The sequence below is a fragment of the Papilio machaon genome, chromosome 26, assembly GCF_912999745.1.
Source record: "Papilio machaon chromosome 26, ilPapMach1.1, whole genome shotgun sequence".
Lineage (NCBI taxonomy): Eukaryota > Metazoa > Arthropoda > Insecta > Lepidoptera > Papilionidae > Papilio > Papilio machaon.
The window spans coordinates 1,507,246-1,522,857 of NC_060011.1; the positions used below are offsets into that span (position 1 = coordinate 1,507,246).

A 15,612-nucleotide genomic window follows, 5' to 3' on the forward strand; every position below is an offset into this window, starting at 1 on the left:
TCTGGTTTACATTATACTCGTACAGTAGGTCAATATCGCTGGCCTGGAATTACTTCATGGACCTGAATTTAGGTTCACATGCACCAGTTAGTTTACATTATACAATATGCATTCAAGTGCTGATTTTGAGCGCTACTGTCCTACTGTACTGGAATAATGTAAATCAGGCATGGTCAATATCGCTGGCCTGGAATTACTTCATGGACCTGAATTTAGGTTCACATGCACCAGTTAGTTTACATTATACAATATGCATTCAAGTGCTGATTTTGAGCGCTACTGTCCTACTGTACTGGAATAATGTAAATCAGGCATTCATATTTTTTACTATGTTTTTTGCTTGTCGTATACGATATTCGATCCTGAATTGGAAGCGATATTAATACTTTGACTGTACTTTAATTTTAACCTATTAAATACATTGTATTTTTGTTAATGGACTTATCCTTTTTGTCTAAGGGCTATAGTTTTGTATTTAGAAACGTATGCATTCGTGTTAGTTTCGGTACAAAACGTAAAGGTTTATAAAATAAATTATTAAACCTAACTTTTTTACACAAAGCCATTCAACATAAGCTATCAATATTATAATGTTTAACTACATATTACCTTCAAGTTATCCAAACAAAAATTTTTTTTTTTTCACACTTTTTTATTTTTTAAACTGCAATTTTATGCTTACACGAAAATCATTATTTAATCAATGCATATTTCCTGCGTATTTCCTAGTCTGGATAAATTTTATCTTATTAGGTCCAAGATTTAATAGTCTATATCCTGCCAGTAGTGAAGTTCTTAAACTTGAAAATAACGCGTGTATTTAAAAAAAATAATGTATAGAAAAATGTTCATTCAATTTCTATTGTTTTAGTTAATATTAGGTCCTTACATATGAAATTGGCGTTTTGTATGGGAGGAACAAAAAGTCGAATATTTTTTAATATAATATATTTAATTAATCAAAGTATGAACCATTATTTTCTATGCACTTTTGCCATCTCATAGGTAGTTCATTGATCCCTTTACTAAAAAAACCAGTCGGACGGGAATCAATAAAATCTTTGAAGGCAATTTAGACTGCCCCATCGGAGTTTAATTTTTTCCCTTGCAAGAAGTTATCCAAATTTCGAAAAAAATGGTAATCTGTTGGAGCAAGGTCCGGGAAGTACGGAGGATGTCTTAGACTTTCCAATTGAAGCTCTTCTAATTTAGTAGCCGTCTGTTGCGCAGTGTGTGGTCTAGCGTTGTCGTGAAGCAGCAGTGGCGTGGAGCGATTGACCAGCCTAGGTTGTTTAGCCGCTAGCTTTTCCATCATGGTTTGCAATTGCTGACAATAGACATCAGCCGTAATAGTCTGGCCAGATTTGAGAAAACTGTAATGAACAATACCGGCACTAGTCCACCAAACGCTTACAAGTAACTTTTTTGGGGTTAATTTTCGCTTGGGGCAGGATTTGGCTGGCTGGCCAGGATCCAACCATTGCGCTGAGCGCTTCCGATTATCGTAAAGAACCCATTTTTCATCACAGGTAATGATTCGGTTTAAAATACCTTCATTATTGTGCCGGTTTAGTAATGTAACGCAACAGTCGACGCGCGTTTGCCGGTTTGCTTCAGTCAATTCGTGAGGTACCCACCTTTCAAGCTTTTTAATCTTCCCAATTTGCTTCAAGTGAATTAAAACAGTTTTATCACTAACATCGCAGCCTGCAGCTAACTCGGACGTGGTTTGCGATGGATCCGCTTCCACAATAGCCTTCAACTCTTCATTATCAACTTGAGTCTCCGGCCGTCCACGGGGCTTGTTTTGCAGATCGAAATTTCCAGAACGAAAACGTTGGAACCAAAAACGAACTGTGTTTTCTTTTGCAACACGACCGCCATACACATCATTCACCCTTCGAGTCGTTTCCGCAGCACTAGTGCCACGGCGGAACTCGTACTCGTAAATAATGCGATATTTTAAGTTTTCCATTTTGTAAAATGAGTGACGCAAACAGAAAAAAACAGATGAAAAAAAACAAATGAATGACGCTCATCGAACCACAAATACATGAGTCTATAGCTGTACAAATTTGAATTTGGAATTCCTTACCAAAGAGGAGAAATTCGTGATTAAAGTGGCCAGTACGAAAAACGCCAATTTCATGTGTAAGGACCTAATATTAACAAGATTATCTGTAAGTACATAGTTCAAAAATATTATTATTATTTGTTAACACACTGGCAGCTAACTAACTGATGCGTGTGTCAAATAGTTTGAAGATATCTTGTTTGTCAAATCTGTTTTTGAAAGTTTATTGTTGGAGCCATTACTACATTCTCTTGGAGTTATACGAGTTATGGAGTTAATATGTAACCAATCAATGTATTTAATATAATAAATATCTACTTTTTGAGCATATTTAACTTATATTGGAAGAATTCCATTGTCCCAATACACTATTAATACTTATAGATATTCAACAAACAATAACAAAGAAGGAAATTCTTCATTACTCATTAAATCTTGAAACGGGGGAAATACAAGACTTTGTTGGACAAACTTAATTATGTTTCTTTTGACATTTATTTTAACTCAAGAAATGTTAACTAATTTTGGTTACAAATTAAATATAAATAGACATAAATTTCAATTTATAAAACCCTTTACAGATTAACTTTACATTTGCATTGTTATAATTATACGATAATCTTTAAAAATGCAATAAAAATCTTGTATATTTATTTTCGGAACGTTATCTTTCTAAAAAAATATTTTAACTAATAACATACCGTTGTATGCTCGACCTTGAATAGACGCGGTTAACATCACCAATAACTATCTGTTTATCACAAGATACGTAACTTAAAGAACGTTACGCGTCCACGTTGCGACAGTTGTTTTTTTAATTTCTCTAACCAGCCAGTGGTTTTTTTTTTCAGTGAGAGATTTTTCTTTTAATTCGTAATTTTCGTTTTTTGAGGTGTTACTTTTTTGAGTGCCAGTATTTTAATTTTAAATCGATTGGTTCAGTGTTGATTTTCCTTGTCCGGACTTTGTGTGTTAAAAATAACTTGACTCAGTGCAGTTAAATACAAGGTCAAAATGTAATAAATATAATGAACCGATAGTATAAATAGTTAAAAATGTGCACGAAAGGAGTTTTTTCTTTATTCAATAAAGGCAAGTATGCTATATCGTTGTGCCAGTGTGTTTTTAATACATTTTTTAAAATGTGAAAAATATTAAAAAGATATTTTTGTTAACAGGTAAAAAATTCTCACGACGTTCTAAAAACATCTACTTACTTAAATTTATACTACACATATGAATTTAAATATTTTCCTGGGAAAAGAATTCACAAAGATATTTAATATTAACATATTATAAAGTTCAATGAACCATCCTCGAGTAAAAAGAATGTGTTATTTCATTCATTCATTCGAGATAATAATTTAAAAAAAAGTTCAATACTGTTTACACTGCCAAAACACAAGTACAAAAAACAATGTTCTCATTTATTTTTTAAAGAGAATGAAAGAGACGACCGTATGTATTACAAGATTCCACAATGGAAACCTTGCGGTAAATGCAGACAATATTTGCATTTATATTCACGGCTTTGTGTCGAGCGAGAAAAGTACTTGAGATGATGTCATACCATTAATACCTGCCACAATATTTACATATTGTTGTGAAAATATTAGTGTGGATACAAAATTCAGTTCAGTTCAGTCTGTAAAATTTTAGTATAAGAAATGTACAGGGCTTGCGTTAGGATAGGCTGCGGTAGGACGACCGCCCAGGGCACTAGACAGAACGGATCGTTACAAGTCTACGTATTACACAATCTCGTAAGCCTAAGCCCCAAAGCATGGTAAAAAGGGCGCTGCAGAAATCTTGCCCAAAGCGTTTTTTTATAAGAGAAGGGGGCAAACGAGCAGCGGGAACACCAAGGTGTTCATCGACGCCCATGGACATCTGCAATACCAGAGGAATCGCAGATGCGTTGCCGGCCTTTGAGATGGTGGCGCTAAAACCGACTCTGGGATTATTTTTATCTTTTGTAAATCTTTCTCTCTTTTCCTAATCCTATCTTTCCAATTCCTTTTAAGATTTTGAAATCTCTAAACTTTAATATTTTTTTTGTTGATTTATTTTCATTTTAGCAAATAAATTACTAAGTTTAGATTAGCTTACATAAACTACATTTTCTTTATTTTAACTTTATCCTTTCTCTCTCTCTCGTCTCCCATAATAAAAGATCTATGTTATTGCTTGATACTAACATTATTTCCATTTCAGACGTAGAAGAAGGTTACAATGAGGATCGAGACAACCTGCAGCCACTCATCAACATAAATAACCCACATGACCGCCTTCGACCCAATAGACCACAACAGCTCGGATTCGCTGATACGATGTAAGTCACGACTGTACTTCTTATCGTTGGTGTCCGAAACCAAAACATCCTGTATAAAAATATCGCTATCGCATTCCATAATCTTTGACATAACAGAAATAACATTAGAAATATTTTATACAAGGATTTTGGTCTCAGACACCAATGATTAGTCAGCTAAACAATAAATAAGTTAATTCACAATTTTGCTAAGTTTTTATAACGTCTAGTCCCAATTTAAATTCAAACTCAGACTCAGTTCAAAATCGACGTACTCCTATCTGATTTCTATTACAAGAACTTTGATTTGAACATCTTGCAGTAACCATCTTTATAATTTTTTTACAACGGCAAAATTATGCTTATTTGAAGATTTAAGAAGGTCCAACACAATAATCATCCAACGAAACGATTTAAATACGTAGATCAATTTATTCCAGGCCTGAAATCCAAAAGATGCACATCTACGATTCATCACCATCAGTCATGTCCACGCCAGATGTAACTCCAGCACCAGAAATAGAAGACATATGGCCGAGAAAATTTCGACGGAGCGACCGACGGCTCAGAAGACTGAACACTGAACTGCTAGAGGCGATAGAGAACCATGAAGTGGAAGAAGTTGAAAGGTATATCACACTTAAGGCCGTGAACAAGAGCACTCTTATTCCTGACGTACCAAATATGATATGGCAAGCAAAAAAAGCATAGAATTCAAACGATGTAAAGTCACCATTACTTCAGACTAGTAGTTTTTCCAAACAAATGTATTGAACCTGGGAACATAATATCTGTCAATCAACCTTCAAACAAAACGCCAAATGTATTTTAAATTCACAACAATCAATCATAAAGTCATCGTACTTAATAGTCGACTTCTAAATCTGTATTGACTTACATATCACTTGATCTATATACTTTAAACAGCATTCTATTGTTTTTCATTCACTCTACTATTACCAGGTTGCTTCATTCCGGTGCAAATCCAAACGCAACATGTCGTCTAGACCTTGTATCGGCTTGTCATATAGCTGCTATAACTGGTGGAGAAGCACTCGGTCTGCTCGTCAAGTTCGGAGCTGAGAAGCATCGGTTAGACCGACTGGGTCGGACCCCATTACATTTGGCTGCATTCGCCGGCAATGCGAGACAAGTTGCGATAATGCTGGACTTTCCAGAAGGTCAGAAAGCTCAGTTAATACCCAACAATAAGGACATTTAAAATTATATACAAATAGATAGATCTAGCGCTTGGGTATACCGCCAGGGAATAAGTACACACGTAATGTAAAATATTGTACGGAATAATATACTCTTACAAACAGTTACACCGATCGTCATGATCTTAATTCAATTGTTATAGCCTTCAATTAGCTTTAATCTATATATGAATTTGCTTGGATAGTTTTCGTAAATACGGGTAGCATGGATACTTAAAGGCCAGCAACGCATCTGTGATTCCTCTGGTATTGCAGATGTCCATGGGCGTCGATGAACACCTTAGTGTTCCCGCTGCTCGTTTGCCCCCTTCTCTTATAAAAAAAAAAAACATGGCATGATATTATACAAAGTATTTATAGGAACAAGCTTAATACTGATTTGGAAATATCTTGATCAAGATCTGATTATCACTAAAAAGTGAAATAACAAGTATATTGTCACTAGTCAGTATATTTATCGTCTTCTCATAAGGACAATCAAATGGAATTCTTTATCAGGTACAACTACTGCTTCCGTCTTCTTTGAGACCATTCTTAGGACCATCAGCTCGTCTGTTACGTCCTGTTAAAATGAATACTCCGTTAGGTATAGAATTAGATAAAAATAAAAACAATAAACAACTTCACAAATAAAAGCAAAATCATACAGGAAAAGTAATTAGAAAATGAAGAAAAGATCTTCTATAATTCAGAAAATTGCTTTAAAGTTACAAGCATTTGGATAAATATCTCACAATTTCTTTAAGCGCGTTGCTAGCAAAGTGAGATAGATTCCTCATATGTGTAGAGTAAGTGGCCGCAGTCAAACTGTCCAATGTGGTCGTCTCAGGAAAACCTTCACAATTAACGATGATTGTGCCCACTACGTTTCCATTTTCATTGATCCGAGTCATTGTGTTTGTAGCTCCCGGACCCTTTAATAAAAATTTTCACAGACAATTTAGGTAAGAAAATTGTTAGAAAACCAAAAGGCTAGTACATACTATCTTTTGGCCATATCACCGCTAACATCAGTGGACCTAGCACGAATATTACTGATAATCGTCTTCGTATCATCTATATCTATATATATAAAAGAAAGTCGTGTTAGTTACACTATTTATAATTCAAGATCGGTCGAACTGATTTCGCTGAAAATTGATGGGGAGGTAGCTTAGAACTAGGAGACGGACATAGGAACTTTTTTATCTTGTGTGCATTTTTTTTATTCCGCGCGGACGAAGTCGCGTGTAAAAGCTAGTCTATATATATAAAAGAAAGTCGTGTTAGTTACACTATTTATAACTCAAGAACGGCTGAATCGATTTGACTGAAAATTGGTGGGCAGGTAGCTTAGAACCAGGAAACGGACATAGGATAATTTTTACCCCGTTTTCTATTTTTTTTTATTCCACGCGGACGAAGTCGCGGGTAAAAGCTAGTCATCGATAAAATTTGTATCAAAATTTGCCGAGCGATTTATCGTGAGTAAAGTCCACAAATATCTTATACCTTTTAGACATAATTGAAGATTACGAAGGCGACAAATAATCATGCTAGGCCAGATGTGATCGCGCTAGTTTATCCATTAAAAAGTCATAGAGAGCCAATTTGAGCTGGAACATCTTTACCCTTCTATATTTCTGGTATTTCTTAGATATACTGATTCATAGACAAAAAATTTTGTATTCTAATTATATTTCAATAAATCTCAAACATATTATATTTACCATATAATTCTGTGCAATTTCCATTTTATCATCGAAGTAATTTGATGTACACTATATAAAAATACCAACTTTCTTTCCTACTTTTCTCAACTGACAACTTTAAACGAGACAGATTCATTCGAAAAAGAAAAATACAAAATTGCTAAAAAGTTTCCATTCCATGAAGTTCTTTAATTGATATTTCTGCTTTAGAAGATTAATCGGAACTTTGCAATTTCTTAGGACTTCGTAGTTGTAAATTCTCGCCTACTTAACACTCTTACGTATCACAAGATGAATTCATTTTTTCTTTAACTTCTAATTCATTCGTGTTTAGGTCAAATAAAACTATAATTTTTCCGTTACAAAATACATAATTGTTAATAATAATACTTCTACCTATACCATTTTAAACATAAACCTATACTTTAACTACATTTATTATTCTGTCCCTGATTTTTCAAAGGTAATGGGAGCATTAACAGTATTTTACACTTGTAAATTCTTTTAAACAAAATTTATCAACAACCACTTCTAAAGGGAAAACTTTTAAAAAGTATAAACATCTTCCAGAAATGCAAGATCGTGTCGAAAGCGATATGTCTTCTGATGCAGAAGAAGACGTAAAAAAGATGTGTCCAAGAACCAGAGACATGGTGAACGTGCGCTGTGACGTAGGCGATGTGAGGATATTACTACCCAAGACATGGAAAGATAATATCGATCATAACTGCAAAAATATTGAAGGAACTGTAAGTTGAGATTATTTCACATCTAATTTTGATAAACTTTAAGATATGACATTCTTATAATAACAACTAAGCCACAAAAAAGACTCACGAATTAGATGTTTCCTACTAAACTAAAGTGGTGAGTAGACTCTCAATAAGCTGTTTCATCTCTCCTCCAGCTACCTCTTCTGCAACCGGGCTGGACACCGCTTCATGTGGCAGCGGCATGTGCTCGCATGCACTGCACCCGGCTGTTGCTGGCTGCGGGTGCGGACCCTAACATTTGCGACGAGGCCGGCAGAACCGCCCTTGATGTTGCTGGTTATGGATATTACTTCAACCGGAGTATTAATAAGAAGAAGTAAGTTATACACACAAGTTCTTTCTTACTAGAGAACCTGGGAGTGATTTGGAAACAATCTAATCCTTATGTATTTTCGCTGTATCTCTGCTCACTTCTTGGATTATTTTTCCATGGTTTGGATTATTTTAATATCATAGAAGCGAGCTCTACACTTCAGCCAATCTATGAACTCACTCGATATTAGGTTATTCATTTCTTACTTGTTACACTTTCGTCATTGATTCGTGATATCTGCTTTCAGCTTCCTATCAGTGCTACAGATGTTACTTAATGCCGGTGGAACACATAACACGATGAAAACCAAAGGTATCAATAATATAGACACTCCATTACACACAGCAGTCGAAATGGATGATATCGACAGTATAAATGAGCTCCTTGGATCCGGAGCTTCTGTGAAGTGTTTAAACTCTTCAGGTCTGACACCTTTACATGTGTGCGTTAAAAAGGAACTAGAGGAAGCTCTGCAGGTCTGCTTTAGTTCATTGCCTTCTTTGGAATCGTTCTTTTGGAATATTTATTTTTTATTTTAATTTGTACATCTTTTTTTTTAGGTTTTAGCAAATTACAACTACAAAGATGCTGATCCATTTATGGCTATGGTGGATGTAAAAGACAAAGATGGCCACACAGTCCTTCAAGCAGCTGTGGAGGCGGCCTGGGTGCCCGGCGTGTGTGTCGCCCTGGAAGCTGGGGCTGATGTAACTTTAAAGGTAAATACGCTTTCAGAATATTTCCAATTTCACTCTTCATCAATTGGCTAATGACAGACAAGTAACAGAAAAACAGATAGTTATTAACCACCTTGATAAACATTAAGATCCAAAGCCTTACACTTCACTTCTCAAGCTTTATACTAACTTCTACGATAACCAACGACAAATAATTTGTTTGTATTAAACATCATAAAATATTAATTTCAGGCAAATGATGGAGAAACTCCAATCCACTCAGCAGCAGCTCTTGGCAATTTAGATGTTTTAACAGAAATTCTTAGCTTAGCAAAACAGACTAACTTCATAGACTGTCAAAATGAAGAAGGCGAAACGCCTTTGTTTAAAGCTATCGTTAACGAGAACCTTGACTGTGTTCAAGCTATACTCCAAGAAGGTGCTTCAATAAAGCTTACAATGCCAGGAGATGTCAATGTATTCCACGTGGCAGCAGAAAATGGCCGTTTAGATATATTAAAAACACTTTTAGAATACGACGATGATGTTACTCGTAGTATGATTAATTCTCTAACAGCAGGCGATAGAAGAGGTTTCGGTCCAATACATTTTGCAGTCGCCAATAACCACTCGAAATGCGTACAACTTCTACTATCAAAGAATGCTGATATAAGACTTCGAACAACGAACAGTCCCCACGGTAGTTCAACTCCTTTGCACATAGCTGCAGTGTACAATCACATAGAAATAGCTAATGTTATACTAAAATTTGACAAAACAACTATTCACGAAGTTAATGGTTTGGGATGGTTCCCTTTACACACTGCAAGTCACCATGGCAGTCGCGATGTTATAACACTATTACTTCAAGAAGGCGGTGATCTATCAGGTTACACAGATGGTCCAAAGAAGTATAGAAGAACAGCTATAGATATGATAGTCAACAATCTCTCCAAGCCAACAGATTTCTTAGAAGATGTATTCGATTCATACATTTCATCGACTTGTCAAAACTTCAAAGATGCAAATTGTGAGATCACAGTTGACTACAGAATATTAATGCCGACTATTTGCGAAATGGAACAGATGAAAGTAATCGAAGCTCTTCTTAAAACTGGGAATAGATACGGACAGAAGAGATTATTGGTTCATCCACTAGTGGAAAGTTTTCTGTTTTTAAAATGGAAGGCGCTTTTGCCATTCTTCTACACAATAATTGCGGTGTATTCTCTGTTCGTGACATCTTTGACTATATTTATTGTGTCTGTATTCTTTTACATGGACACAAAGGAAACAGCACCGATATGGTTGAACCAAAATGTCTGGGGATACATCGTTTATTCAACGATCTTTCTAATTCTCGTTCAGGTTAGTGATATTTTAGAAAACACAAAAAAACTTGAGACACAATATATTATTTTAACACTTATATTTATTTCAGGAACTCTTATACATGAATATTAAAAGTAGCAGGTATTTATTTCAAATAGAGACGTGGATAAAATTTGGTTCTATAGGATTGGCAATGATTTTACCTGCAGCTGTCATGATGTCATCATGGTTGACTGCGGAGTGGTTACGTCACGTCGCGACACTAGCGCTGCTGTTGTCGTGGGTGGAACTAATGTTTCTACTATCGAGGTTCCCAAATGGAGGGTACTATGTCTTAATGTTTGGTAAAGTAGCTTCGAATGTTATACGGGTAAGTTTTTTTTGGAGATATTTTGATAAACACAAATGATTACTTAACAAAGGGAAGGAGAATGATAAAAGGGATTTTAATTATTGACATTTGTTACTATTAGCAATGATTGATGACGGTGATGATGATGATGATTAATTTTAACCTGTCTATATTATATACTAGCTTTTACCCGCGACTCCGTCCGCGCGGAATAAAAATAGAAAACGGGGTAAAAAATTATCCTATGTCCGTTTCCTGGTTCTAAGCTACCTGCCCACCAATTTTCACTAAAATCGATTCAGCCGTTCTTGAGTTATAAATAGTGTAACTAACGTGACTTTCTTTTATATATATAGATTTAAAGTAAAAAGGTTCAAATTGAAGGAAATTTATTACAATAATGCTGTTGAAATGCAAATCTTCACACTTGTAAATTTATGATTACTTATATTCTTATTTCTGTTTTCTTTTCAGATAATACTCACATTTGCCTTTTTAATAATAGGATTTGCATTAAGTTTTATGATACAGTTCCACTCTCAAATACCCTTCGAAGGTCCGTGGGCTGCTTTCGTCAAAACAATGGTCATGATGACATCTGAGTTTGATTACGTTGCATTATTTGATGCGGAACATTCTAAAGATCTTGCCACTTCACTAATAATAGTACGAGTTGTCTTTCTTATATTTCTAATCCTAGCAGCAATTGTACTAATGAATCTATTAGTAGGAGTAGCTGTAAATGATATTAACGATTTAGAAATACTAGGAAATATTAGAAGACTAGCTAAACAAGTAGAATTCCTAAGTACATTAGACAATCTAGTGTATAACAAATTTTTCACTAAAATTCTACCGAACAGGATAAATAATCATATCAAAACTAAACGAAGAGTTATAGGTACGATCATGTTGTGTCCGGGGAAACCAAGATGGCGACACAACAAAGTAATGCCAACACGAATTCGTGATGCAATAATGAATAAAGCCCAAATGCAACAAAAGCAAAGAGAAGATGAATTAGGATTGCAAATGTTTAATGAAAAATTAAACGCAATGTACGAAATAATAACAAAACAAGATCGTGAACGAAAAAAACAATCTGAAATAGATAAAACTGAAAACACAGATAAATATAAAATGAGACATGATAACGTAATGAAACGTTTACATTCCGTAGATAATGAAATGAAAGTTGTTAAAGAACAAATTAATACATCTATAGAAAATTCAGAGTCGTCCGTGGATAAACTAAACGTGAAAATAGATCAAATGTCTTTAGAAATTGAAGAAATTAAACAATTTCTGAGTAGACTGGAAAGTAAATTAGATAGCCTATAAGATTTATGTACAATCGAATTCAATGGAAAAGGGAATTTTAACAAACCTTTCTAAATAATTTTACCTTTATAAGTCTTTAATTACAGACTTATTAGAAACAGAAATGTTTGTATCAATTTCAACTCTGAAACTTTCCAAAATAATCCATTTTACTCTTAGTAATATTATAAATGCGAATGTTTGAATGTACGGATAGATGGATGGATGTTTTTTAGAAGGTATCTCCAGAACGACTCAACGGATCTTGATGAAATTTGGCATATATGTAGAACATAGTCTGGAAGAACGCATAGACTATTAAGTTTTTTTTCAATTCCACACGGACGGAGTCATTGGCGACAGCTGAATAGACAACAAATGAATATCTCAGTTTCCATTTCCATTGATTTCGACAATAGAGCAATATTTTATAACAGATTGTTAAAACTTTAAGACTGACTAATAGTTGTGCGATTACTTTTTTTCATTCACATTAATTAGTTAAGAAATTACACACTATCAATAAACATCAAGATCAAGATCCCGACAAAAATAATAAATGTCAACCCGCACTGTGCCAGCTTTGACTAGACTATAGTTAACGCGCCCAGTGCGAGTTGACCTCACACATATCTTTGAATTACTTCTTAGATGTATGTAGGTTACATCACGATGTTTTCCTTCACTGTAAGTTTAGTGAATAATTAAGAATAAATAAATATAGTTTATATATGTTAGATAATGATTTATTTGTTGCCTTATCCTCTTGATATTTGGACGCGAATATCAAATAACCATAAATATAAACAGTCATAGACAAAAATGAAAAGCTATTATAGATTAAATAATTTATTAATCGTCGTGTTAGTTACACTATTTATAACTCAAGATCGGTCGAACTGATTTAGTTGAAAATTGATGGGGAGGTAGCTTAGAACTAGGAGACGGACATAGGAACTGTTTTATCTTGTGTGTATTTTTTTTATTCCGCAAAGATGAAGTCGCGGGTAAAAGCTAGTTCTTTATAAAACAATATTATTAAACAAACCTAACCATTTATATAACCCAAATATTAATGTTATAAAAAGCAATATTAGTTATTTCTATAAAATCGGCCCAAAGATAATATTTTTTTGGAATATTCCAACATCGTAGATCAAGTGAAAATTAAAAAATATGAACGTTAGACGTGCAATAAATTCAAATTTGTCCCCGGTATTGCGTTTTTTAATCTCAAAGAAATTTCTTGAATAAAAAACAAATGAAAGAAAGAAAAAGTTGAAAAGAAGTCGGAAAGTTGTGAAGTGAAAAATTAAACAAAAAAAAACAAAGAAGTAAGTCGTAATATTGAATTCAACAAATACAACATCTAGATATTCTATTCTATTTATTTTCTAACGTATAATAATTTAACGTAAATAATTTAAAACTTAAACATTTATTGGTTACATTCCTCGAAACAACTATTTGTTTACATGAATCTGAAACAATCAAATAGTTCCAAACATTCATCTTTTGTGTTTCCATTTGAAATTTGCTAAACTTTTGTTATAAAAAAAACTCTTGTATGTTTTAAATTAAATTATTAACATTAGTTACTATTATTGGAAATGTAAATTATATTTATTGATATATTTAAGTTATTATATTCTCACATTTCCATGTATCTTTCAAACATTTTTATCATACAAATGTCCTTAAACAAAATCCAAAAAATAATAAACGCACGATTCTAAAATATTGTGCAAAGACATTTGGCAATTGAATTTTATTAATATAGAATTATTATAATCCTACCAATATTATAAACTAGCTTTTACCCGCGACTCCGTCCGCGCGGAATAAAAAATATAAAACGGGGTAAAAATTATCCTATGTCCGTTCCCTGGTTCTAAGCTACCTGCCCACCAATTTTCAGTCAAATCGATTCAGCCGTTCTTGAGTTATAAATAGTGTAACTAACACGACTTTCTTTTATATATATAGATATAGATAGATAAGATGCGAAAGTTTAGATAGGTACATGAATGGATATTTGTTAGAAGGTATCTCCAGAACGGCTCAACGGATCTCGATGAAAGGCATAGATGTAGAACATAATCTGGAAGAACACATAAGCTACTTATTAAGTTTTTTTATACTTCACACGGACAGAGCCACGGGCGATAGCTAGTTAATTAACTAATTTGACAAACGCGCACATAAACTAATGAATCATAATTTCGTGTGTCAATTACAGTACTATTTCGTCTCGTTTCATTAGTAAAAGGGGTGATAACAAATGGATTTCCTATGTTAAATGTCGACTCGATTAACAATATTTTATAATTACAGTTTGATGTTTTAATGTAATAAGTCACATATAAACTTAATTTGAGTAAAGTTAGAACCTAAAACTAAAAACCTTAAATACATAATATAAAAACTATTAACTAACTATTAACGCTTGTCCGAGATTCGATGTCCATGTTCATGTTCTCTTTATACAGTTTAGCTAAAATATTGATCAATTCTCACCTATTTATGAATTCAGCAATAGCCTGGTCTGTACATATTAGATGAGCTCCCGAGTTGTCATACGTTGTCAACAGTGGGCGCTCCTATGTTTGAAATGGACACGATCGAAAAGGTTTACCTCCAGGTTCAAATTTCAATAGCGTTAGTACACCGAGTAAAGCTTTGTAAGGATTAAGATTTAATCCGATTGCTGGTACGTAATAACGAAAATCCATAAATTGTGATAAAGTTTCTGGAATTCACGTGATCTGATAAAATCACCTGAATTCATTATTGATATAAGTCCCTAGGACTATTATTTTAATAATGCAAATAAATTTAAATTGTTTTCTTAATCTTATAACATAAATAGAAAAATACACAATGTAATTTAGGTCCGTACAACAACGTTTTGAGTAAACAATGAAATGTTCCTTTCAATAATTAATAGCAAAGATTCCATTATAAAAATTTGCGAATTTTTTTTTAGTAACAAATTTTCCGTTCATCTGATTCATCCGATCTGATTCGGTGAGAAAAAGTTAATTATGTTTCCTCGCATTTCCATTTCTTTTCAGATTCTCTGTAATTCTAATATCAAAGTTTAATTTTTCGTCTGAACGATTTTAATGATTCCTTTTACAATATTTCAATGAAATGATAAAATTTTAGCTTAGATGATTTTACAAACAATCTTATTTATCACTAATATGTTCACATTAACGGATATTTCAAACATACATGTTCTAAAACCCTTAAATTTAAAATATATGCACTATTCGTACTAATATTATAAATGCGAACGTTTAGATGGATGGATGTTTGTTTGAAGTTATCTACAAAAAGGCTCAACAGACCTTGATAAAATTTGTTACGGTTGTAGAACATACTCTGGACGAACACATAGGTTATAAAGTTTTTATTTAATGCCGTACGGACAGTGTCGCAGGCGACAACTAACCCAAAGTAAAACAAAACAGAAACTTCTAAACCGTTCGACAATTTGTTATTGAAACGACAAGGAAAAGATTTATAGTAGTCTTACAAAGTTTT

General features: G+C 33.6%; 1 protein-coding gene across 1 annotated transcript; it reads left to right on the top strand.

Annotated features, from left to right (window-relative positions):
• Positions 1-3,018: 3,018 nt before the first annotated feature.
• LOC106717393 (transient receptor potential channel pyrexia) lies at positions 3,019-12,302 on the top strand. The gene is made up of 11 exons (XM_014511252.2): positions 3,019-3,166; positions 4,289-4,406; positions 4,826-5,014; positions 5,349-5,566; positions 7,867-8,045; positions 8,204-8,385; positions 8,630-8,858; positions 8,943-9,101; positions 9,312-10,427; positions 10,501-10,761; positions 11,218-12,302. Exons 1-11 carry the CDS (start codon positions 3,130-3,132, stop codon positions 12,082-12,084), a joined length of 3,555 nt encoding a protein of 1,184 aa, XP_014366738.2. The 5' UTR covers positions 3,019-3,129; the 3' UTR covers positions 12,085-12,302.
• The last annotated feature ends 3,310 nt before the right edge of the window (positions 12,303-15,612 follow it).